The sequence below is a fragment of the Neltuma alba genome, unplaced genomic scaffold (genome assembly GCF_004799145.2).
Source record: "Neltuma alba isolate B1F8T4 unplaced genomic scaffold, ASM479914v2 tig00013423_pilon, whole genome shotgun sequence".
NCBI lineage: Eukaryota > Viridiplantae > Streptophyta > Magnoliopsida > Fabales > Fabaceae > Neltuma > Neltuma alba.
In genome coordinates, this window is record NW_021637675.1 from 96794 (window position 1) to 120795 (window position 24002).

The 24002-nt window shown below is 33.6% G+C and overlaps 1 protein-coding gene and 2 pseudogenes across 2 annotated transcripts; 2 read left to right on the forward strand and 1 right to left on the reverse strand.

Annotated features, from left to right (window-relative positions):
* Positions 1 to 6135: 6135 nt before the first annotated feature.
* On the forward strand, positions 6136 to 9211 carry LOC114737296 (EKC/KEOPS complex subunit Tprkb-like). 2 transcript variants are annotated; one of them, XM_028925213.1, is made up of 7 exons: positions 6136 to 6247; positions 6665 to 6748; positions 7993 to 8059; positions 8263 to 8385; positions 8467 to 8550; positions 8645 to 8731; positions 8817 to 9211. In XM_028925213.1, exons 2-7 carry the CDS (start codon positions 6681 to 6683, stop codon positions 8901 to 8903), a joined length of 516 nt encoding a protein of 171 aa, XP_028781046.1. In that variant the 5' UTR covers positions 6136 to 6247; positions 6665 to 6680; the 3' UTR covers positions 8904 to 9211. The 2 variants fall into 2 exon arrangements, with proteins under 2 accessions (XP_028781046.1, XP_028781047.1); XM_028925214.1 differs by lacking the exons at positions 6136 to 6247; positions 6665 to 6748 and adding an exon at positions 7797 to 7872.
* Positions 9212 to 11900: 2689 nt separating this feature from the next.
* LOC114737298 (putative cyclic nucleotide-gated ion channel 8) lies at positions 11901 to 16412 on the forward strand (annotated as a pseudogene).
* A 498-nt stretch (positions 16413 to 16910) lies between these two features.
* On the reverse strand, positions 16911 to 21875 carry LOC114737294 (protein LOW PSII ACCUMULATION 3, chloroplastic-like; annotated as a pseudogene).
* Between the last annotated feature and the right edge of the window lie 2127 nt (positions 21876 to 24002).

Consider the following 24002-nt stretch of genomic DNA (forward strand, 5'->3'; position numbering starts at 1 on the left):
TCATGTCTGCTTAAGCATGATCCTCTATCAAATGTTGAAACCAATAGTCCATCAAGCAGTTCATTGTCCTCATCATCACTCATCACTAAATGAAGTATATTCTGTGTAACCATGTGATTCATACTTTTGACCTGTACATTGGAAGACAATGCATCAAAATCCAATAGTTTATTAAGGATTTTCAAGTGAATAGAGATAAAGACTTAAGTTCTTGGTGGGTTTCGCATATCAAATAGAACCTATCAAACCTCCACTTGGTCCCTTTCACCTAAATGATTCCGGCGAATGATAAAAAAAACTATATTAATATTTATATAAAAGACTTCTGGAAAAAAAAAAATCTGAAATTGTAAAGTAACCTTGGCAACTTCATATAGCGCTTCTTAAAACTCAAATGCCACAATATCAACACTAAATACTCCTCCGGTCCTAATTATAAGACCCAATTGACTTTTTTGAGGAGATTAAGGAAGTAAGTTAAGTTGGTTATTTATAATAAATAAGTGTTGTCATTCCTAAAATATCCTTGCTAATTCAGTATATTGGCTAAAACTATCATTATTAGAAGGATTATCTTGGAAAAAAATGCATAAATATAAGAGACAAAATGGATTGGGGTCTTATAATTAGGACCAAATAAAAAGTCAAATGGGGTCTTATAATAAGGACCGGAGGAGTATTATGTATAAAAACTGCTCAGCTGACAACAAATTTGAAAGAACAAGATTCCTGTATTGAGATTTGCAGTGAAAAATATTGATGTGCTATATTTTTGTAGCATTTTCCCCAACCTATAGTCGTTATGATAATTGTTCATTGAGTTGGAGACACTATTTAGAAGAGGGAGAAGGCAAAAAGAAAGAAAAGAAAAGGAGGAATAATTTGCAGCTTCCAAAGTTTTGGTGGAATATAATTCAACAAAAGAATTCATATATAACTAAAATAACTGATTAACTCACCGATATTAAAAAATAGTTAAAACTAGTTTGAATTTTTAAATTTGTCACGAGTGAAAAGTATTTTTCAAAACCATCCTCCATTCAATGTTTAAAATTTTACACTCAATTTTAATGATGAGTAGTTAAAGCTCCTAATTAATGATGAGTAGAAGAAATGGCAAAAAAATAATAAAAGTAGAAAAAAAATTATTCAAGGCATAAGTGCATATTTGGAAGGAAAATTAGGGATAAATCCCTCATTGAAAATTTATTTGGTAAATGAGACCTAGGATGATTGATTGTACAAGGGAAGATTAGTTACACACAAAGAAAGGTAAGTTGCACAAAAGGAAGATAGTTTGCACAGAAAAGTATTGGATATAAGAAATTCGTTTGTACATAGGAAAAATGACTTGCACATAAAAGAATTTTATTTGCACAAAAAAAATTATGCTGCACATCGCACAAAGAAAGATAGTTGCACACAAGGAAAGATAGTTGCACACAAGGAAAGATAAATTGCACACAAACGAAGTTAAGTTGTACATAATAAAAATTAAGTTGCACAAAATTCTTAAATCGCATTTGCCAGTTAAATTTTTAATGAGGATTTATCCCCAATTTTTCCTATTTGGACTTTTAAATTTACAAACAACTCCATGTTTTTAATTATATAAAATGTCTTTTTAATTTTCTAACCCCATCACTGTTAGCGTGTTGATATTAAGAATTTTAAATATTGCCAAGACATTTACAAATGCTGATATATTGAGTTTAATTTTTAAAATAATCATAAAAATTTATCATTTAAAACTAACAATATTAAAGTTAGAGTGCTGAAAAGATACTTTATAAAATTAAAAAATTATAACCAAATTGAAATCTTATATAAAATTACAGGATCAAAATTATCTCTCTCTGTTTTTTTCCCTTCAAACCAAAACCACTCTCTCAAGTGTATTTATAGTCGCACAATTAGGAGAAAAAGACATGTTTATGAATGAAAGGTTAGTGTGAATGTCATTGCTCTTCATGCAATGGAGTTAGTGATGATTAATTGTGGGATGTACGTTTTTTGGTTTATTGGACGAACAAATGATGAAGAGTGAGATGTTTGTTGATTCATTTGAGAGAGAAATCTAAAAAAAAAAAAAAAAAAGCTTAAAATTATTGAATCTTAAATGAGAATTGTTTAGATAGAAATAAGTTTTGATAATAACAACACTTTAGTAAATTTTAATAATATTATATTTTTAAATAACAACACATTTTTGCAAAAAAATTTTATTTATAATTTTTAATTTTAAACTTTTTTTTTAATGAAATTCTCTCTTCATTTAATTTGTTTATTAAAAAAAAAGAATGAATCTCGTCATATTCAATGAACCAAAAATTACATGCGCACGCAATGAACAAGGGGATTTTAAATCACTTTGTGATGTGGGATCGCTGTGAGTAGTAACATATAGTACCTCTGATCCTAATTATAAGAGTTAGTTGACTAATTTGAAAAGATTAAGAAATAAATTAAGTTAGTTATTTGTAATAAATATGTGTTGTCTTTCTTAAAATATCCTTATTAATCAAATATATTAGTTAGAACTACTATTATTAGAAGGATTATCTTGAAAAAAATATATAAATATGAGAGACAAAGTAGATTGAGACCTTATATTTAAAACTAAAACAAAAATCAAATGAGATTTTATTTCAAGAAGTAGAGGTGGTACAATATTAGTGTCACTTTTTTAAGTTTAAGGATTATTAAGGAATTTCTTGATATTTATAAACAAGAAGTTAACGAAGGCTGCATTATATGCGCAGGAGAGCATAGTCATACACCGTTAATAAACAAGCGTGTTGGGTGAGCATCTCTTTAAGAGAATTTAAGTTAATACTAAGCATCTCCTTTGAGACTTTTTTTAAACGTAAGATTATGAGTTCAACTTTAGTAAATTGTATCATGAGTGTGTGAATTATAGGGAGAAAAATATTTGACCAATCAAACAATAGATGAGAAAATGGGAGACTTTTTTTCTCGTCCCAGATGATCCTTGTTCTCCTCTCTAGTGCATCTTTCTAGGGAGAATTATAATAAAGTCTCAAACAAGAAAAACGACTGAAAAACAAGTCTCATAAATTATCATTATCACTATAAGACTTATCATTATAAGCGGTTGAGGTTGTTATTAGGGCTTTTTAGTAATTATTTTTCTTCTATGAAACTTGATTGTAATTCTCTCATCTTTCTATGGAAAGTTGAAGCTAAAATCTCAGGTATTCAAAGGGGAAAAAAAAAAAAAATCTTACCATTATCATTGAAATAAAAAAATGGAAGTCATTTTTTTGTCATGACTCACTTGCGAAAACATTGTACAGGTTTAAACTCACAACATCATGCTTAAAAAGGATTTAATAAAGGCGTTTAAATTCATTAGACTACAAAAGCCTGACAGGAATTAAAAAGATTGAATACAATGAATTCTTTTGAGTTTAGGAAGAAAATGTAATGAATTACCTGGTTGTGGAGTAGCACTCTGGTCTTTCACTTTCATTCCAATGGCTGTCTTCTTCCTTGGAGATAATGGCAGTAAAGTTGTGGGATTTTGCAGTAAAGATGTTGATATTGGGAAATTGCACAAGAATATAAGGAATTGAGGAATAGTGTAGCCAAGTGATGGTCACTAAAATAGGGACAACTATGCAGCACACAGTGAACAATGCTCTGAGTCTCTCAAATCTCAATCCTGTTTCCACCATTATTGTGACCTCAAATAATCTTACACTGTTTTTAAATTGCAGCTTTTGCTATATAAACACCAAATAGTGAGCTTGGGTTGGCCTGGGAAAAACGTGATTTTTCATATTGCCAATACACTACTCCCTCCGTTCCTTATTATAAGAGACATTTGATGCTTATAGCATGTTCCTATATATAAGAAACATTTAAAAGTTGTCTCTACTTTTTTGTATTGATTTCTTATTTTACCCATATTTATTATCTCCAACTCAAACTCTCTCTCTCTCTCTCTCCCACTTCTCTCTTTTTTAATAATTTCATTGTTCTTTCTCATGCTATCTCTCCTTATTAATGAGCGCATTTTTGGAAAAAAATTATACTTTTTACACATTAATTGTTCTTAACTAATTTTAACTGTTTTTTTTATCAACATACTTCGGTTATTCGTCTCTTATAATAAGAAACGGAGGGAGTATTAAATACCTGCTCAGTTGGCCATGACTCATAAATCACAGATCATATTCCCCCTCCCTTCTCCTAAATCTTAAATATAGGTAGCTTTTAGCTGGTAAAAAAAAAAAAAGGTTGCTTTCAAACGAATAGTTTGATTGAAAGTAATTAATGCTGGTTTATTAATTTTGTCTTAAATGTTACTTTTTATATTTTTCTTTTTTCTTCACAATCTCATTTAATATGATTAAACGAGTAAGGTTGGAATTTTTTTTAATTTGAGATAGATTTAATAAATTAGCTACCATGTTTTGATTTTGATGAATTAATTAAAGTAACTTATATTGTGAATTAGAGGGAGTAGCGTTACTTCTTTCAGTCATTTTTATAAGATCTTTTTAATTGAATTATGCGATTTGAAAAAAGTTAAAATTAGTTAAAAGTTATAAATATGTAAGAATTGAACATTTTTTCTCAAATATATCTTTATTTACTAAGAAAAAATAAGAGAGAAATATCAATAATGAGATAAAGAATAAAAGAGAATGTATGAGACAAATATAAAAAGACAGAATAAAAAATTAATTAGGACTAAATTTAGTAAAAATATATTTAATGTTCAGACATCTCTAGACAAGATCTTATAAAAAAGACAAAACCAATTTAAATTTTGAGATGTTATATTTTTTTGGTCATCAAATATTTTTAGATCTTATGAAAAGCATAGTAGGCGGTATTATTTTTTCTGATAAAGTTGAAAATGAAAATTTTTTTGCCAACAAGATGAAAATGATATTAATTAAAGGAGAAGGCAGAATCATATTATTCATTCACCTTTGTAAGGGCCTTAAATGCCTCTAATTATTCTTTTGGATTCTGTGTAACAAATGTTCCCTACCATAGGGCTTTTCTTAAAACAAAGTAATAGTGTCCATTCCCTAATATAAGTTATTTAGGAATTATTAATTAATATTTGCTAATTTTTTCTCTATTATACTCTCTCCGGTTCAAAATATAAATTAAAATTTATCCATTTACATTTATCAAGAAACTAGTTAAAATTAGTTTAAAATAATAAATATGTAAGAGATGTATTTTCTTTTCTAAATACGTCTTTATCAATGAAGAGAATAAGTAAAAGATGTAATAAATGAATCAAAAAGAAAAAAATACATAAGGGGTAAAATTTAAAAAAACTCATTAAATACTTATACAAAAGTGAATGTTATCTTATTAAAAAAAAACCAAATCCCACCAATAAAATTTAGCATATATTTTGAATCGGAAGGACTAGAGTATTAAAAGAGAATTTAAATAATTCTCTCTCTCTCTCACTCATGCAGAGAAGTTTGTAACTAACTGTGCAATATGGTACCATCAATCTTTGCAGTAGGACATTGGTGAAATGCTAATCAACTTTGTACTGGCTTTCTTTGTTGTTTAATAAATATTTTAGATCATTACCCAAAAAAATGAAGCAAACTTTTTAACATCTCACACAATATTTGGAGAAAAAAAACAAATAATGTCATCTACATTTAATTTCTCTTCCCCTATATATAAGTTGCAACTTTTGGGATAGATTATCATTTTTTATAAATTACTATTCCGGTCTTTATTATAAGTCTTTATAAGAAATATTTTTTTTTGGGGTGAGATTGTAGGAGAGATTTTTGATTCTAAATATAAGTTACTTATAGGGTATTAATAATCCTTTTTTTAATTTTACCTGTATTTAATTTTTGGAAAGAAAGAGAAAAAAATTGATAATAATTTGTAAACATAGGGTGAGAGAAAACTATAATGATTATAAGCTTGAAAGTTTTCATTGGCAATTGCTCTTCATACATATTAGAAAAATTAATTCATTCTTTTATTTCTTACATGTTTATGCATTAATTTTGCGCTTTCATCCTCTCCAAGTAATTTTTAATTTATTTTGTTTAATGCATTTATACTTTGACTCTGTTATAACTGTCAGCCCGTTGGCCCAAGAAAAAGGGACAGCAAAATCCCCTCTCAACCCTCAAAGCTTTCAATCCAACCGTCGCGTAGAGATTGGCGCCGCTCCGCCGCTGACGCTCACCTCCTATTGCCGTCGCATCTCCGCTCCGGCAAGGTAAGTTTGCAGTCCTTCCACCTTGCAATCTCTGTGCTCTGCTTGTGGCTGAATGTGACAGTCTGCGTACCAAATAAAATCATCCTTGGGCTGTTTTTGAACCTTCCGAAACCATTTTTGCTGTTGATGGTCTTCTATCCCGGTCTAGTGATCATTTTCGTTGATGGTCACAGTTTTAGTAATATGCTCGCGCCATCGATTAGTTCTCTGCTCATTGCCTGCTCTGAAAAGTACATACTGTGATTTTAATTTCTCAAATTGTTTTTCTTACATTTAGTTATGTTTTTAATGATTTAATATGTTTCAATTCTGTTTCCCACATTTGCTTCCTTTGTTCTTTTTCCATGTTTTGTGCCCTTGTACTTGTTCCTTATTTTGTTCTTAAACACATCCTAATTATTTTGGCCTTATTTACAGATTCAAAGCTGAAGCTATGAAAGCGTTCAAGATTAATGGAAGCACTCTTTCCCTTGCACTTTTCACTGATGTCACCAATTCAAAGTTAGTCTTCTTTCCGTGTGATAATTAAAAATGAGAATTTTTCACATAAAGTTGCATTCTTGTATTGTTCACCGTGCTTGCTTTTTCCCACTTTTCCCTTCTCCAAATGTTTAACTGATTGTGGGAATGTTACGAAGTTTTAGTTTGAAGTTTTGATTTTTTGCTCCTGTCAGCTGTCAAGTAAAGCGGTATTGTTACGAGGTATTTTGTAGCATTAGGTTAGATTGTTTTCATTTTGGGCAACGGTCAGACAGCTTAGTGACCAGATGTTAGAGGTCATTTGACAATTTCAGCTGAAGGTTTTTGGAGTTAGTGTTTTCAGGTTTAAACTGCCTCATCTTCTTTTAATAACCTGATTGTGGGAATGTTACGAAGTTTTAGTTTGAAGTTTTGATTTTTTGCTCCTGTCAGCTGTCAAGTAAAGCGGTATTGTTACGAGGTATTTTGTAGCATTAGGTTAGATTGTTTTCATTTTGGGCAACGGTCAGACAGCTTAGTGACCAGATGTTAGAGGTCATTTGACAATTTCAGCTGAAGGTTTTTGGAGTTAGTGTTTTCAGGTTTAAACTGCCTCATCTTCTTTTAATAACAACTTTTGGTGTTAGTTGCACTGTTATTGAAGAACATACGAATATTTTGATTAACCAGTTTTCTGCAGTCATTTTAGAAAATGGTAATCACAAAATATTGTGCTAGTTGCTAGTGGCTATTGGGTAATTGTTAAGAGACCATTGCAGACTTATTTCAGAAGAAGAAAGCATCAGAAACTGAATTAGCAGAATAAGGAACCATAATGTCTGTTGAAGTGGTTCCCAATTATTTTCTAGGTATTGAAGTTTGTTTCAGAGGTTTTAGGGATTTTTCAGACTTCATTTAGTTATTTCAAATGTATTTTCAGTTCTTTAAATAGGCTAACCACTGCAGAATCTAGTCATTCAGAAATTAAAAACCCAGTTTATCCCCTTTGGAGATTCTCCTGATTATTTGATTATTGAGAAATTGTAGAGTGAGATTCTTGCTCTATCTTTTCTTATTAGAGTTATACATCCTCTTATTTCCCTATCAGTTCAGAGCACTTATCAGTAATACAGCAACCTGGAGGAGCTAATTTTGTTGAATAAATTGTAAGAAAAAAACATATCTATTTATTTTTGTTAAGATAGTTTGTATATGCTACAATTAAGTTTGGGAACATGATCTTAGTCATTAGTTAAAGTATGAGATGCAATTTCTTGTTCTTGCAGGGAGCTCTTAGAAAGTATGCAAGCTGCAACATTGGAACCAGAAGTTGCATTCCTCAATGCTTTACTTGTAATACTTAATTTTATTTATGCAGTAACTATAGTCTCCTTCCTTTTTCTAGTTCAGCTTTGTTGCTGTCTCTTTTCCCAGAGCCAAGTCCAGCCCCACTTATAAGATGATAACGAAAGCATAATATTGGTTATGAAACTGTGGACAAGTGGTGAAACCTTATTCCATCTTTCTATTGTTCTCTCTTTTGTCAACTGAACCAGATTCCAGATGTATTTCCTGTTCTAGCTGCTGGCCACAAGACGCTCATAGCCAAGTCGCGGGATTCTTTGACAACGCGCACGCTTCATTCAGAGCTGGTTTACAATTACTCGGGATCCAAGCATGTAATTTTTCTAATGTTGTGTTACCTGTAGTTTTTCATTGTTCTATGTGATAGAATATGAACCTTGTCGAGTTATGGCTAGATTACAGAGTCGTTGAAAAGATGCGGCATCTCTGATACCACAACTTACATCCTTGCTGCTCGTTTTGATGCTACTCCTGAGGAGGTGAGATATTTCTGCAATAAGGAAGTATGACACCCTTTTTGCTTATCACACATTACTAGAAAGTGATCCTGAAGATATTTCTCCTTGTTTTAAGATGAAAGCAATTGAGAAGTTAATTAATGGGAAAGAGGTTGACCTGGAAGAGCTGGAAGCGAGAGCAAACCAGGCCCAGATACAAAAAGTTTGCATCTACACTTAATCGATATCACTTTCTATCTTTCCTTTTGTACATAATAGCATAATCATCAATTTTGGCTATGTTTCAGCATTACAAGATCTCTGGCCCAGAGCTTGGTGTGTCATCACTTGCAGATGCAATCACTTGCCGTATAGCTGCTCGTGATGCGTTGTGAGGAATGATTGTCATCTGCTAATGCTATTCGCTTTTTATTGAGTTCCATTTGTGAAAAAATGGAATTGTAAAAGGAAGCTTTCAGCTCCTTTGCTGGCCGGTTCGTCTTTTCACATCTGTTGTCTCTGTACTTCCTTTTTCCATGTAAAAAAAAATGTCACATTAGCTGTAGAAAATGAGTATTAACCCATACCAATGGGAAACCCAGTTAGGCAGATATGGTTTATGTCAAGGTGGTTGAACTCTCTGCTTTGAAAACTATGGTTTCATAAATTACATGGAGCTGAATAGTGATGCCATGTTATTATTCGTTGATTCTTAAACAAGCTAAAGAGAAGGAGTTGGGTCGTCTTAATTAGTTAGTGATGCTAAATTGATGTTGGATATGGTGAACAGTACCAAGAAAGCTCTTATTGGGGCAATCTCTCCCACCCCTACGGTTAGTGTTATAAATCATTTATAATCCAATATCCATTCTTATATATCAAGAATAATAGTTAAGCTATTATTAGCGGTAGCAAAACTAGTTTTTATTCCAATTAACTTTTGTAAACTTAAGTTAGAATAAAAGTCAGCTAGCGTAATGTGATTTATATTTAGATCGATGCTTATAAAAAGTCAGTTAAAAAGTTAAAACTTGTTTGGATGATTAATAGAAAAGTAAATTTACATGTAAAATTAAATAGTAGTGTTTTATATTATATGATTTTAATGTGATAACTGTTAAAAAAATAATGAGAATTATAATTATAAAATAAAAATATTTGTTAGTGAGAAATTATAATAGGGATTTTAAATTAATAAAAAACATTTAAATAAAGGGTTTGTATGCACAATTAATTTGCAAAGTGCTACTACTCTATGTGTATAAAAATTTATCAAGTCTTTATCACATTAAATTTTTAATGAAGATTTTTTTTTTCAATTTTCTCTAAATTTATTATTTAATTTTTTTTTGTTTGTATACTCTTATAAACGTATTTTTCTAATTCTATTTATAAGACACTTTTAGCTTGTTTAACACAAATTAAGAAAAATTTTAATTTATATTAACTCTTCAATAAAATATAATAACTTTTCAAATTTACCCTATTTAATATATATACACATTTTTAAAAAAAAAACTATATACACTATAATAAATAAATGACAAAATTGTATATTTATGTCAAAAAATTTAATAAAGTGACATATAAATAGGACTAGAAAATTTTCTCTTTTTACCTTATAAATAGAATTATAGAAGTATATAATTATTGAGTATTTTTGGAGTAATTTTTATTTTTGTTAAAATAAAGTAGGACCTATTTTAAGACACTTATATCTCATCTCATGGACATCCTTTTTCGCTCTCCACGGTGATTTTTTTCCTAAAAGCTACAAATTTTGGCTTTTACTTCAGCCTAACTTTTTTTTAAAAGCCCATTTGCTCAAAAGTTAATCCAAACAAGATCTCACCCATAAATAAGCTGCTATCCCAATGCACATTTTTCCTTCCCAACGGCATTTCAAACATGCCCTAAATGTTTCAAATTAATAAACTTTCTTAAATTTGTCCTTATTAAAACTTTCCCGTTCTCTCTCTCAGGTGTCTTTAAAACTGTGCATTTGAGAATTAATATCAAAGATCTCTTAATGCACTTGATAATATCAACAAGCCTAGTTCACTTATTTGAGAAAGTTAATGTTTTTGCTTTTTCGGTAAACTATGTCAATGCATGAACGGAAGCATATTTTTATAAATCTTGATTGGTTAAGCAATACCTAATAATAAAATCACCAAATAGCGAAGTACCACAAGTAGTAAAATTTGAAGAAAGTATGGTCAAAGGCTGAAAGGTAAACACGTATGATACAAATCTAGCGGGAACCCATATAACGATAATAACTGTCTTAACTTCCGAATTCTACGTCTTCAATCAATTTCTTCTCCTTTCTGGATTTCTCTACTTTCCCATTTCTCCACAAACCTTCATTTACCTGTTCGAACATTCATTGTAAGTCCTCGCACTTTCTGTTCTTTCATTTTATATTATTTTTTCCCCTCAATTTGATTTCAGTTATAATCTGTTAGCCAAGAGGTTTTAATTGTTTTTAATATCCCGTGTTTTTTCAATGATGAGAGTGAACAAATCAATGATTCAATGGGCAGAATCGAGGTGAATTTCTTCTGCAGAAAAGAACAACCGCTATGAAAAATATGTCTCTGTAAATTTAACATTCTCATCTGATGAGCAATTCTTCAAATTACATACAAACACAACAAATTTTTTTTATCATGTTTGCGTTGCATTTTTAGTTTATATTAGGATTGTGTTGAATATAAATAATCATTTTAACTGGGCTCAAGTTATCGTCCGAGAAGGTTTATTACAATATTAATAATGCCAAACATTGGAAAGAATATAGCATTGTTTGTCATGTCAGAATGTTTATCGGTAATTATATAGCATTACCAATAGGATTGGATTAGTAAAAATCTCTCATAATATGACGAATCAATATTTGAAAAGGTTTTCTCATTTAATAAAAAAAATATTATATGGCATTGGAATCAAAAAAAAAATTATATCGCATTGGAAAGCCATGACAAATTATTCTTGGTGAGGCTTCTTGTGCGTGATTGTTGGAAAAATTTTGCAGTAATTTCCTAGAATATAGCACTATTTATCATTTAAAATGTTTAGCGTGTTGAAACGTCTTAGACTCTACAGCTCTGATAGCTAGCTTTTGAGATGTGGTTCTCCTAAAGATTTTAGACTATTTTTTTTTTTTTTGGCCAAGATCAAGGACTAAAATATTTGAGCAGAATTTCTTCAAATGTGTAAATACATGTGTAGTATCGGTAGGATGTGTAATATGCTGAAATCTATATTAATATGGATTCATAAGAATTTTGCTACACTTTGCAGCCGCTTTATGCAGTGAAGAAACATGAAAGATTGTGGCTTGTTCAGGAGGTTAATTACTATACAGATGCTGATGTGATTTCTTCAGTATGTTCAACTCCTGCTACAATTCATACGGCCAGAGGGATAAATTTGTGAGGTACACAGTGCACAAGTAGAGTGCGCGCGCATTGATGTTTCATGGGGAAGATATTGAAAGTGACTGATTTCAGAACTCATACCCCAGTGGTTCCTATTATAAGTTTCCTCCAACTACTTCATCAGAACCAAGGAGAGATGGTTAAATCATTAAATTTGTTTGAAAATGAAACAGTTTTTTAAATTTACCCTCATTTAAGACCATGAATTATATCTTAAGAATCGGGAGAAAAAAATTGCATCAAACTTTAAATGAGAACAATCTTGAAAAAATAATTAATACCTTTCTTGGTTGGCTTGTAAGAATAAGGACCACATATTCCTTTTAGAAAGTGACTTATAATAGGTGTTAGAGTGGTAAGTCATAATACACCTTGTTTGTGTTAGTTGTTGAAATAAGCATCCAATGGTGATGATACAGGTTGGATGATCTTGATTCTAACACTTCAGTACAATCCAGCCCAAGTGGAATCATGAAGAAGCTCAGATTTAATATAGAGGGCAAGCCCATTTCTGGTCGTGAAAATAAGAATGCATCAAAATCCTTTAGGATGGGAATGAAGAGAGGATCAGATGGACTAAAGACATTTGGAAGATCACTGAAAAGTGGAGTCACCTGGCAAGTTTTCCCAGAAGATCTTAAAGTATCAGAGACTAAAATATTCGATCCTCAAGATAAGACCCTTTTGTTGTGGAACAAGTTTTTTGAGCTTCTATGTATTATTTCAGTGTCATGTGATCCTCTCTTCTTTATCTTCCTACTTCAACCTCAGATCTCACTGCCTTGCCATTGATACTGCTCTTGCATCTACTGCTATTATTCTGAGATCGGTACTTGATGCTATCTATCTCATCCGCATGGGTTTCCAATTCCGGACTGCTTATATTGCACCATCCTCTCGGGTTTTTGGACGAGGTGAACTTGTGATTGATCCTAAAAAGATTGCCAAGAGATACCTTGGGCGTTACTTCATTGTTGATTTCAGTTCTGTGCTGCCATTGCCACAGGTTGGACAAATTATTATCATCAGCTTCTTGTAGCCACTGCTTTGCTTCAAGGGTTATTTCTCCCCCACCTGTAATAATTCCATTGAAAAACCTAATGACAAATACCTAACTCATTCTATTTAAGTTTAGTCCAAGAATATATCAAATAAAAAGTCTAGTCCAAGGAATAATATTAGAGACAGGATCTAAAACCCCACGCTAAGTCTTATTTTGGGAAACACTCTCTTCCTCTGAATGACTGAATGTAAATCAAATTTGACATAGTATTGCATAGATACTTTGTTTGAAGTGTTATAAATATATCACAGCTGCAAAATGAATGAAACAAGCTAAAAGCTGCTGACTGGGGAAGGAGAGTCCAGGACTTTTGCCACAAAAAGATGAGCTGCAGTTCACTTATGATTCTGCTAAGGATAGAGATGATAAATTATCATATTTTGAATAGAATTGAAGGATTGTTTTAGCCACAGTCACACCCTTGTCTTTGGCTACTGAAATTAAGTATTCTAGTATGGTATGGAAATTTGTCTCCAAGAAGTGGTGTTATGTATAGATGTTTTCAGTGCAGATTGTGGTGGCCAACTATCTTCAAAAAGCAAAAAGTTTAGAGGTGTTAGCCACAAAAACGACGCTATTGAGAGTGGTCATCCTCCAATATATTCCGAGATTTGCACGCTTTATCCCTTTAGCTACTGAAGTTAAAAAGACAGCTGCTGTCTTCTCTGATAATGCACTCGTGGGTGCCACCTACTATTTGGTTTGGTACATGCTTGTTAGCCATGTAAGTCCATCTTTCATGAATTCACACATCTCATTATGTTTCAATATGAGTTGTCCGAAAGTTAGAGTTATGAAAGTAAGTGTTGTGACTTACCAACGGATGCTGAGTTTAATGGCAAGGCTAGTTCCTCTAGCAAACTAAGGTTCAAATTCCTGTTGAAGGAGGTGCCCATATTTAATACCTAAACATGCCTAAAAAAAGACTCCCTCCAATAGGAGGATACACATGAGCAATCAAAAAGGAAAGTGTTGTGATTGTATTGTGTTGTGTTTGTGTGATGTGACAGATAGTAGGGTCTGTGTGGTACTTACTAGCTATCGAACGAAATGACACGTGTTGGCAGAAGGCTTGTGCTGCTGCTGTTACTCAAGGATGTATTCCACATTTCTTATACTGTGAGAGTTCAAATAGGCGCCATCCTGGATATGAAGCCTGGAAAAATGTGAATGGGGATATTCTCGACAGGAATTGTGGAGCTGGGGGTGAGGACCCACCATTTGATTATGGAATCTACACTCGTGTATAGAGAAGGGTATTACTGCCTCCAGTGATATGTGGAGTAAATTCTTTCTATGTTTCTGGTGGGGCCTTCAAAACGTCAGGTATATATATATGTTTGTATGTATGTGTATGTTCATATATGTTCTTCTTCTCTTATTTTCATTTCCATTCATTTTGCTCCAGAAAATATCCAGTGGTGTATGCTGCTAACTTTTTACTGACTAGTCCAAAACATGCTTAAACTTGACAGAAGCTTGTCTATTTAAGATGTTCCATGCTTTATTCTTCAAAAAGCATAATCATGGTGAGTAGGGAAAAACCGGGAACATGGCTTATATGAAATTTCATTATACAATAAACCCTGTTTTCAGTGTTTGAGATATGGAAATTCAGTGTATAATGAACACTTTGAGATGGCATGCCCACAACCCTGCATGATTTGTCCAATAAATGTAGTTATGTTTACTAAGTTGTTAGAGAATTCTACAGCTAATATTTAAAAGCCTAAAAACGTTTCGTTTTGTTTTCCCCAGCACACTTGGGCAGGGGCTTGACACGAGTACTTACATCGGGGAGGCTTTGTTTTCCATATTTATATGTATTTTGGGGCTTGTCCTTATGGCTCTTCTGATTGGAAAAGTGCAGGTAAGCAAAAGCTTAGCTTCACAGTTTTAGTTCCCTTATAAAAGGGCGATATGTAAAAATGTGACGATTTGGCTCAAAAGTTGCATGAAGAGTTCTAAGATTTGTGTTATGATGCAAATGAACAGAACTACCTTCAATCAATCACTGTTCGTCTTGAGGAAATGAGGATCAAAAGGCGTGATTCTGAGCAGTGGATGCATCACCGTGTGCTTCCTCAAGAGCTAAGGGAAAGAGTGAGACGCTATGATCAATACAAATGGATGGAAACTCGAGGAGTCGACGAAGAGAACTTGGTGCAGAATCTTCCAAAAGATCTAAGGAGGGATATCAAACGCCATCTTTGTTTGAACTTGGTTAGAAGGGTAAGTATACTCATATATACCTTAATATTGGGAAGGTTCGTGCTTGTTTGGGATCCCAGACTGATTTTTGTGGCCTTAAAAGTCAGTTGGAGCAAAAAATGTGGTTTGGATCAACTTTTTGCCTAAAAGTCATTCTGAAGTTAGAGCAACTTTTCTTGGCTTTTGGCTTATGGCTCTTTCAAATTTGAACGTTTTAAAACTAACTTTTAATATATCATGCAAAGAAAACATATCTAAACATAAATTACATTTTTACCTCAATTTCAGTTAATTACAAAAGTCAGTTAGAATAAAAGTCACATTTACAAACATTAACCCAAACAATCCCAAATAACCATCACAGTTCTGAACTTCTGTTTCTGAAATGTATTCCTTTTCCTCATCAGCTTTCTGTGTATGTCTAATCATATGCAGGTTCCTCTCTTCGCTAATATGGACGAACGCTTACTGGATGCAATTTGTGAGCGTTTAAAACCAAGTTTATACACAGAGGGAACATACATTGTTAGGGAAGGAGATCCAGTAGTTGAGATGTTCTTCATCATACGTGGTCGTTAGAGAGTGTGACCACAGATGGTGGAAGAAGTGGATTTTTCAACAGAGGTCTTCTCAAAGAAGGTGATTTCTGTGGAGAAGAGCTTCTGACATGGGCATTAGACCCTAAATCTGCAGCAAACTTGCCATCATCTACAAGAACAGTGAAAGCTATCAATGAAGTAGAGGCATTTGCTTTGGAAGCAGAGATGTTAAAGTTTGTGGCTTCACAGTTCAGGCGCCTCCATAGCAGACAAGTTCAACAGACCTTCCGTTTCTACTCACAGCAATGGAGAACATGGGCAGCAACTTTCATCCAGGCTGCATGGCGACGGTATATGAAAAGGAAGATGATGGAGTCACAACTAATAGAGGAGGAGGAGGAGGAGATGGAGGATGAGGATGTAGACTATGGCTCAGATGACGATGGAAAAGCTTTGATTTCAAGAACTGAAAGTTCATCCAGGGCTGGATTTGGTTCAACCATTTATGCTTCTCGCTTTGCTGCTAAAGCCCTTCGTGGTCGTAAGCTTCGTTCTCTCCAAAAGCCTCCAGAACCTGACTTCAGTGTTTATGATCATAGACATTGATTCATTACTCGTTCAGCAGCTGAAAGAAAGTAATTTCTGTGTCGTCTGCCTGTCTTACCCTGTTCAAATGCAGAGAGATGAGAGTTTTTACTTGTATAGTAGAAGTGTAACTTAGTTTTTTGTGGCATGCGGGGCTTGGAGTATTGATAAACCTCCACCACTTTCGTTTCTGTAGGAGGTTCTGGTTACTCTGACGCTTGGAAGCTGTTTAATTGTTCATAGTATGCTCCTCTTGCGGGTTGTACATGTCATGTTCATTTTGATACTCTAAAAAAATGAACTAACACAAAAAATAAAAAAAAAGCAGTTTCTTATATACTTTTCAATTTTACGTATGCTTATAACCTGTTTGTATAAAAAATGCTTATAATGTGAGTCATGTAGATGTATGTTATATAACTAATCATACTATTTATAAGTCATAAATAGTACAGCTCATCCATAAATGTGTGTGGAGAAAATGTGTCCAATTAGTAAGCAAATAACTATTAGGAGTGCATAAGATAAAAATGCGCATATAGCATTGCATGGGGGGTTGACTTTCATATAAATTGGGTTGTATATTACATATGTTGACCGGATTTCCAGCAAATTGGTTCCGGGTTTTCTTGGGCACAATTGCTGGTGGCAGAAGTTTCAAACAACAAAAAGAGGCATATGAAATATTACATCAAAGAATATACAAGATAAGAAAAGGTTGTGCTTTTGGAGAATACATAATCATTCAAAATAAGGTTGAGCGGATCCAGTAAGATCTTGAACCTGCTTCAGGACTATGATGCTCAACCCCGCCATGCAGAAGATGCTTCTAGCTCAACATCTTCTTCCCACCATGTGCTTGACTGCAGAATCACACAATAAAGGAACCAGATATGCAACTTATTCAGACATGAACAAGATAGGGTATCTCAACCCAATCCACTCACGCACATGCCAACAGAAGCGAGAACAGCATCATATACAATTAAACCAAGGGAGAAGTGCACATAGTTCTTAGCTTTAATGCTCTATCATGTATGAAGAATAACAGTATTTTTTTTTTATTGGCCAAAAGAATGACAGTATATTATAGTGCATAAAGTAACATTGTGTTAAGAACGGAAGAGCTTTGTTCTGGGGAAAAAAAAAATTTATAATACTAAGCCGGCACTCAACTCTGAAGGCAATATGAACGATAGCTACTGTATCTTACTGCAAACACAAGGCAGGGTGGATCAAGCGCTAGCACACTTGAAATCATCATTTCACACAAGCAGCTAATTTAGGGCCACATTCTAGTTATAAGAAGAATGCCCAGGTAGGGCCATAGAAAGTGCAAATTTTACCCAGAGAGGAAATCCTGCGTTGAAATAAACAAATGACAGAGAAATCTAGCTACAGGCATACATAAAATTCTAAACGACAGATTCTTTATCAGGGGTAGACCTTGTAGCCTTTTCGAAGAAATTCTAGAGAGCTGCCTCTTCCTCTTTAAGTCCTAGGACCCTCAACAATTCATCTTTGGCCTAGATCAGACAATAGATTAGCATGAAAGCATATAAAATTATAAAGAAAATAAGGTAAAGTCTATGAGCTTACTTCACCAAGGGTGAAGCGGGTTGCACTCTCAGCTACGCAAGCATAAGACCCATCTGCTTGCTTAAGCATCACCTGCCAAGGACCTAACATATCATAAAGTTGAGGTCCAATGGTGTTTTTGTCAATGTCCAAAGAAAAAGGAGCAATAACAAACAATATGATCCAGGTCAACACTTGATTAAAAAAATATTTTGCCTACCAGGATACTGACGAAACAGTGCTCCACTGTAATTGACAATATAAGGAGCCACAGCAACTGTCTGAAGAATAGAATAAGTAAACAAGCAAAGCTCACAGTTGCATGCAGAATCAATATCTAGAGAAGATTAACCAAAGAGGTACCTTTGAATATTCTCTGATTCGAATATAGAACACTGGAGTAAATTGACAAAGAAATCGGTAGTGCAAATCTTTAGGTGGAAAGCCCAGAAGGCCTAAGTCAGCACTGTAAAGTCAATTGCAATAGTCTGTCAGTGATAAATGTATTTTAAGGATCCAGACAGATCAAAACTGAAAAAATGACAAGAAAACATACCGTAGGGTTTCTAGTTCAAGATTAAATAGAAGTGTTGGTGCTGAAATAGCAAATTTTTCCTGCACAATCCAACAAGTTACAGACTAATGGTTGATACGCATCATACTAAAGCAGCCTGCCACGGATGTAATAGATAATTAAATTCATTGAGGACTGTACAAATGTTTTGCTCTCAAAGTTGCCATACCACATACTGCTCTATGTAAGCAAGATCTCGCGTGCTGCAATTAATAAATATGTATAGCGTAGGAGGCTCACTAGACTTCCAACGACCTGTATTTGTAAGAAACATAAGTGTCAAACTAATTCTTTTGATCATGATCAGGTGATACAAACCTACACTCGATCTCAACAACATAAAACTTAAGGGTACACTTGGTACTTGGTAGGAGTAAAATGGTAGGCTGGCAATGCAGAGGAAAATTTAACAAGGTATCTTAAAACAGAACAAGTCTAGATATATCCCCTCATTTCCATTCCTTCATTTGTACATTCACATCTTAATTCCACAAGTGACACCCTACAATAGTCACATAAATACTTTCCCCCCAATACTTGCCTTCATTCTCATCTTCAAAGTCAAAATCAAGGGGTCTCTAACAGATCTGAAAAACGAAGTGATAGGTCCACCAGGCACGTCATCTAGGGAACCTATGGTAATGCCATCAATCTGAAGCATAACAAAAATGAATCTTAAAATAAGAAAGACTTTAATATGAGGGAGACACTTTTTGTTGAGATACTTTTTGTGTAAACGACCGCCAATCAATTGTTAGTTGTCATTGTTGAGTTGGAAGGATACGTTGGAAAAAATTTTCCGAAGATGACATGTAGTTGGGCCAATACAAACGAATATAATGTTACATTGAATTGGACTCCAATCAGTTTTCCCATCTTAATGACATTGAAAAAAAAAACAAGAAGAAAAAGAAGAATGGTGAACGTGATTTTTTTTACTGAATCCAAAGCTGCTTTGAACAACTCAGAGGCCCTTCTTTTTTCTGGTTTATCAGGGAATACCTACAATTAGAACAGAAATGTAATTGTATCTTGTCCAAATAAGAATCAGTATTTATAAACATGTACTTCTTGCGTGGGAAACTGAAGGAAAAAATGTGTCTTCTTACTATGCAAGCTCTGGTCTCCCTCTTTTCCTGGAGCTTTCTCACAACAGCCAAGGCAAGTTGAATGTTTGCATCATTGTATTCATCTGAAGACCCCTTGAAATATTTAGGAATTTGAGAAAATTATGTGCAGTGTAATCAGGCAAACATGACTACAAAGGTCTAGAAATGAGAACAATGTCTTGAAGCATAAAATCAACATCTAGCCATGAAAATTTATAGATAATTAGATATAAAAAAAACAGAGGAAAAATGTCAAAACAATTGATACAAGGAATCACAATGATATTAAAACAAAAGATGAAAAAGAAACAACCGTAGATAAGGAGAAGTATATAGATCCACAATAACATGAAAGTTGTCATATACCACAAGTTTAAGCATCAAGAATAGTATCAGCCGCCAGACAAGTATAGCATGCACTTATAGCCATGATTCATGAATCCACTCAATCATCCATTAAATGTCGCCCATTAGTTTTAATGAATCTAATGGATACAGTCATATTGGATCCAACTTTTAATTGATCGTTATGGACAAATTATAAATTATAAATTGGATAACATCCACAGATGAGTCCTACATCAATAGGAACACTAACATATTTTACAGTATTCTAAGAATGTCAACTGGTCAAATTTGACCCACTTATTACAATACACCAAATCTGTACAACTGCAACTCCTACTAGATTCAAAGATGGAAAAGAATACAAAGATTGACAGTTCATGACCTGACAAGAGTTATTAACTTAATCAATAATGATTATTGAGAGAAAAGAATGGTACCTTATAAGACGAAATGTTGCTGGGCAGAGGCCTGAAGACATAAGCGCCGGGGAGCAAAATCAGGTATAGAAATGATAGCGTATAAAAGCTACAACCAATAATGTCAAAACCTAAGGTACGCCATTTACATATATTCCCCCCACTAAAAATTTAATCACGTCTAGAACCCACCGAAATAAACTATGCATTGAGAGTGCATTAACACGTAACAGTATGAACATTATAAGTGCATGGTTCCCAAGGAGTCATGACCGGTATGAGCATTATATACATGATTAATTATTTGATTATTTGAATCAGAGTATTTCATCATATATCGCACAACTAGATAGGCATAATATGACTTACACGGCTAAAGAGAAAGAATGCAGATATTGATACCTACCAGTGAGTGGTCAAATGGAGCACAAAAATCATGCAAGCACAACAAAAGATAATGCAAGAAGAAACGTTTATGCAAGATGTGATGATATGCGAACATACAAGATTCACCCATTTTGGCTACTCATATATTCACTAAGAACTCGGAATTACATTTCACTTTTCAACGATATAATGGCAGTTAATTTTGCGTATGCAAAAGTGTTTAACCGTACTGCTTAAAGTTAACCCGTTCACCAAATTTCCTAGCCAGTCAAAATTCTACCAGTGACTGGTCGAACATACTAGGTCAATGAACAAGAACGCAAGAGTTTATCAATTTTTCTTTTCTCCCCCCCCCCCCCGGGGGGTTGAAAAGAGTTTATCAATTCAGTGAGAGTTGAGTACGCCATAAATCTTGCAACAGCCCACCTAACATCCAATGCCCTTTTCCCATCGGTCGAATGGCGAACTCAATAGAACATAGTAAAACACCCACTACCAATCAAGTGAGAGCATTAACAGGGCAGTGCAAGATGCAGAATCCAGAATTACTCAAAATCGAGTATCGAATTGACACTTTTTAAGTTAAGAAAATGCAACATAAAACTTCAAAGTTTTCTTTTGTCACATAGAAGTTCGAAGTTAAACACAGAAGAAGGGATAATCCAGCAATTGACTCTTCCACAAGTGAGTTACGCTACCAGCTACTAAGTGGGATAAAATGTCTCATTTTCATGTTTTAGAAATACGAAGTTACTGTACACCTAGTTGACTCATGCAAACCGAAAGCGGAAACATCAGAGAGTGAGGACTTTACGGGAAATCAATCTCAAGACGAGATTTTCCGTCTTCAAGAGCATAAGCGAGGGAATTCGCAGCATCAGTGACGAGAACTTCATAGGATTTGGGTTTATAAACAGCGACACCAGCCTTGGGATCAAAACCCGGCTTAGTTGAGGCCACATCTCTTTCAGCACATCGGATTGCCGTATTGAGCGGAAATTTGTGGAAACGTTGAGGAACAGAAAAAGCAGAGCGAAGAAAAGTGAAAGAGATGGAAGAAGAAGAAGAGAAAGAAGAGGAGGATGAGAGAATGAAAAGAGCGAAGAAGTGTGAACTTCGAAGGTGAAGCGAAGGCCATGGAGGAGAGAAGTGCCATCCGCGTCGTGCGGTGGCGCCACAAGGAAGAAGGATAAGGGGGAGAGAATTAAGGGAACATTATTTTGAATTGTCACACAAAATCTAAATTTTCAAAAAGTCCCACGAAGAAATGCACAATTCACAAATAATCATCAATCCCATTAACAAGGATCTCATTGATGAAAGATTTGAGCGTAGATGCATGCCTTGTACTGGTAAGTCTCATGATTTAGTTCATCTAATTTTTTTATGTGAAAAAAAATATTCATAGAGGGTTACATAATTATAGAGCGTTTCACTCATGCATAGCATCCTGTTGGAAAATATTGGCAAAAATTATACAATGTGATAAAAAAAAAAAACATTGTAATTACCAGATATTCCATGAGAAGTCAATCACAACTTTATGCGTAGATATCACAACAAAATTGATACTACTCACTTATTATTAAGATATTTTTAGTAATTATTCCTATCCTAAATGTAAAACTATTTTGTAATGTAAATTTTACTATATAATGGGTTTTATATTTAGGATAGGAGAAGTATTATATTTGGTCTCTGATCTTTAACATATGAATTATAATTAATTTATAAAAATTAAAAAAATTATTTAAGTTAATTATTTATAATAAATAGATATTATTTTTCTTAAAATGTTTCTACTAATAATGTCCATTGAAAATATTTCTTGATGGAAACTCTTAATATGTACCACTAGCATGTAGATTATTTATGAGCAAAATGAATAAATATCATAAGCAAAGTGAATGGGGATATTATATGTAGGACCTAATTAAATTTGGGAAAATGACAATAAAATACCATGTGAATTTCAAAAGACAAATAAGGCACCTGAATAAGCAAAATGACAAAGAAGTATCAGGTACCAATCTGGAATTTTGATTTTTGTCTAAAGACCGAATTACCCTTATTATGTTTGAAAACTGAGGAGATAGAGAAGGTAAAAAGTAGAAACCGTTTCCTCCCAGCGACAGCAATCCCCCCACTCGGCGAAAGAGAAACTGCCCCCACTTGGCGAAACCAATCCACCTACTCGGTGAAACTAATCCCCCCCTCAGTGAAACCGAATCCCACTCGACGAAACCAAACCAACCTCCACTCAACGAAACTGAATCCCCCCACTCAACGAAACTAAATCCAAGCTCCTCTAGTCACCGAAAAAGGTTCTCCGATTTGCAAGGAGATTTGTATGTAAGGGGATTTGTAAACTATTTTCAGGAAATGTAAAGCTGCCTGATTTTCAAGTATTGTTAAATCATTTGCCAGAAGTTACTACACGTATACCGAGATTTATAACTCGCGAAGTGAATTTGACCACTTTTCAAGGGGTTTGACAACCTGTTTTGAGGGGCAGGGCAACTTTTTTCTACAAAAATATAATTCCATGCTGAATTTGACAAAAAGACATAGTGAGATTTACAACTTTCACAGTGAGTGTTTACTACATTTTCAATGGGATTTGTAGCCTTTTGTGAGGGGCTAGCCAATGTTTCTGTCAAAAAACAAAACAATTCCACGCTAAATTTTACAAAACACATAATGGGGAATAACAACTTTCACAGTGAGATGTACTACTTTTTCAATGAGTTTTGCAACTTTTTGTGAAGGGATGGGTAACTTTTCTCTAAAAAAAACCAAAACAATTTCACTGAATTTTACAAAATACATAATGGGAATAACAACTTTCACAGTGAGATTTATTACTTTTTCAATGGATTTTGCAACTTTTGTGAGGGGCTGGGCAACGTTTCTGTCAAAAACAAAACAATTCTACACTGAATTTTACAAAATACATATTGGAATAACAACTTTCACAATGATATTACTACTTCTTCAATGGGCTTTGCAACCTTTTGTGAGGGGCGGGGTAAATTCTCTATAAAAAACCATACAATTTCACGCTGAATTTACAAAATACATAGTGATATTACAAACTTTCATAGTGGAAATTACTACTTTGTGTAATGTAATGCACCATTCACGAAACAATATTTGTCAAAAACCAGCAGCCATATAAAGCAGATACATTACATATATTCAAATGATTGCATTTGAAGTACATCAAAGTAAACATTGAACC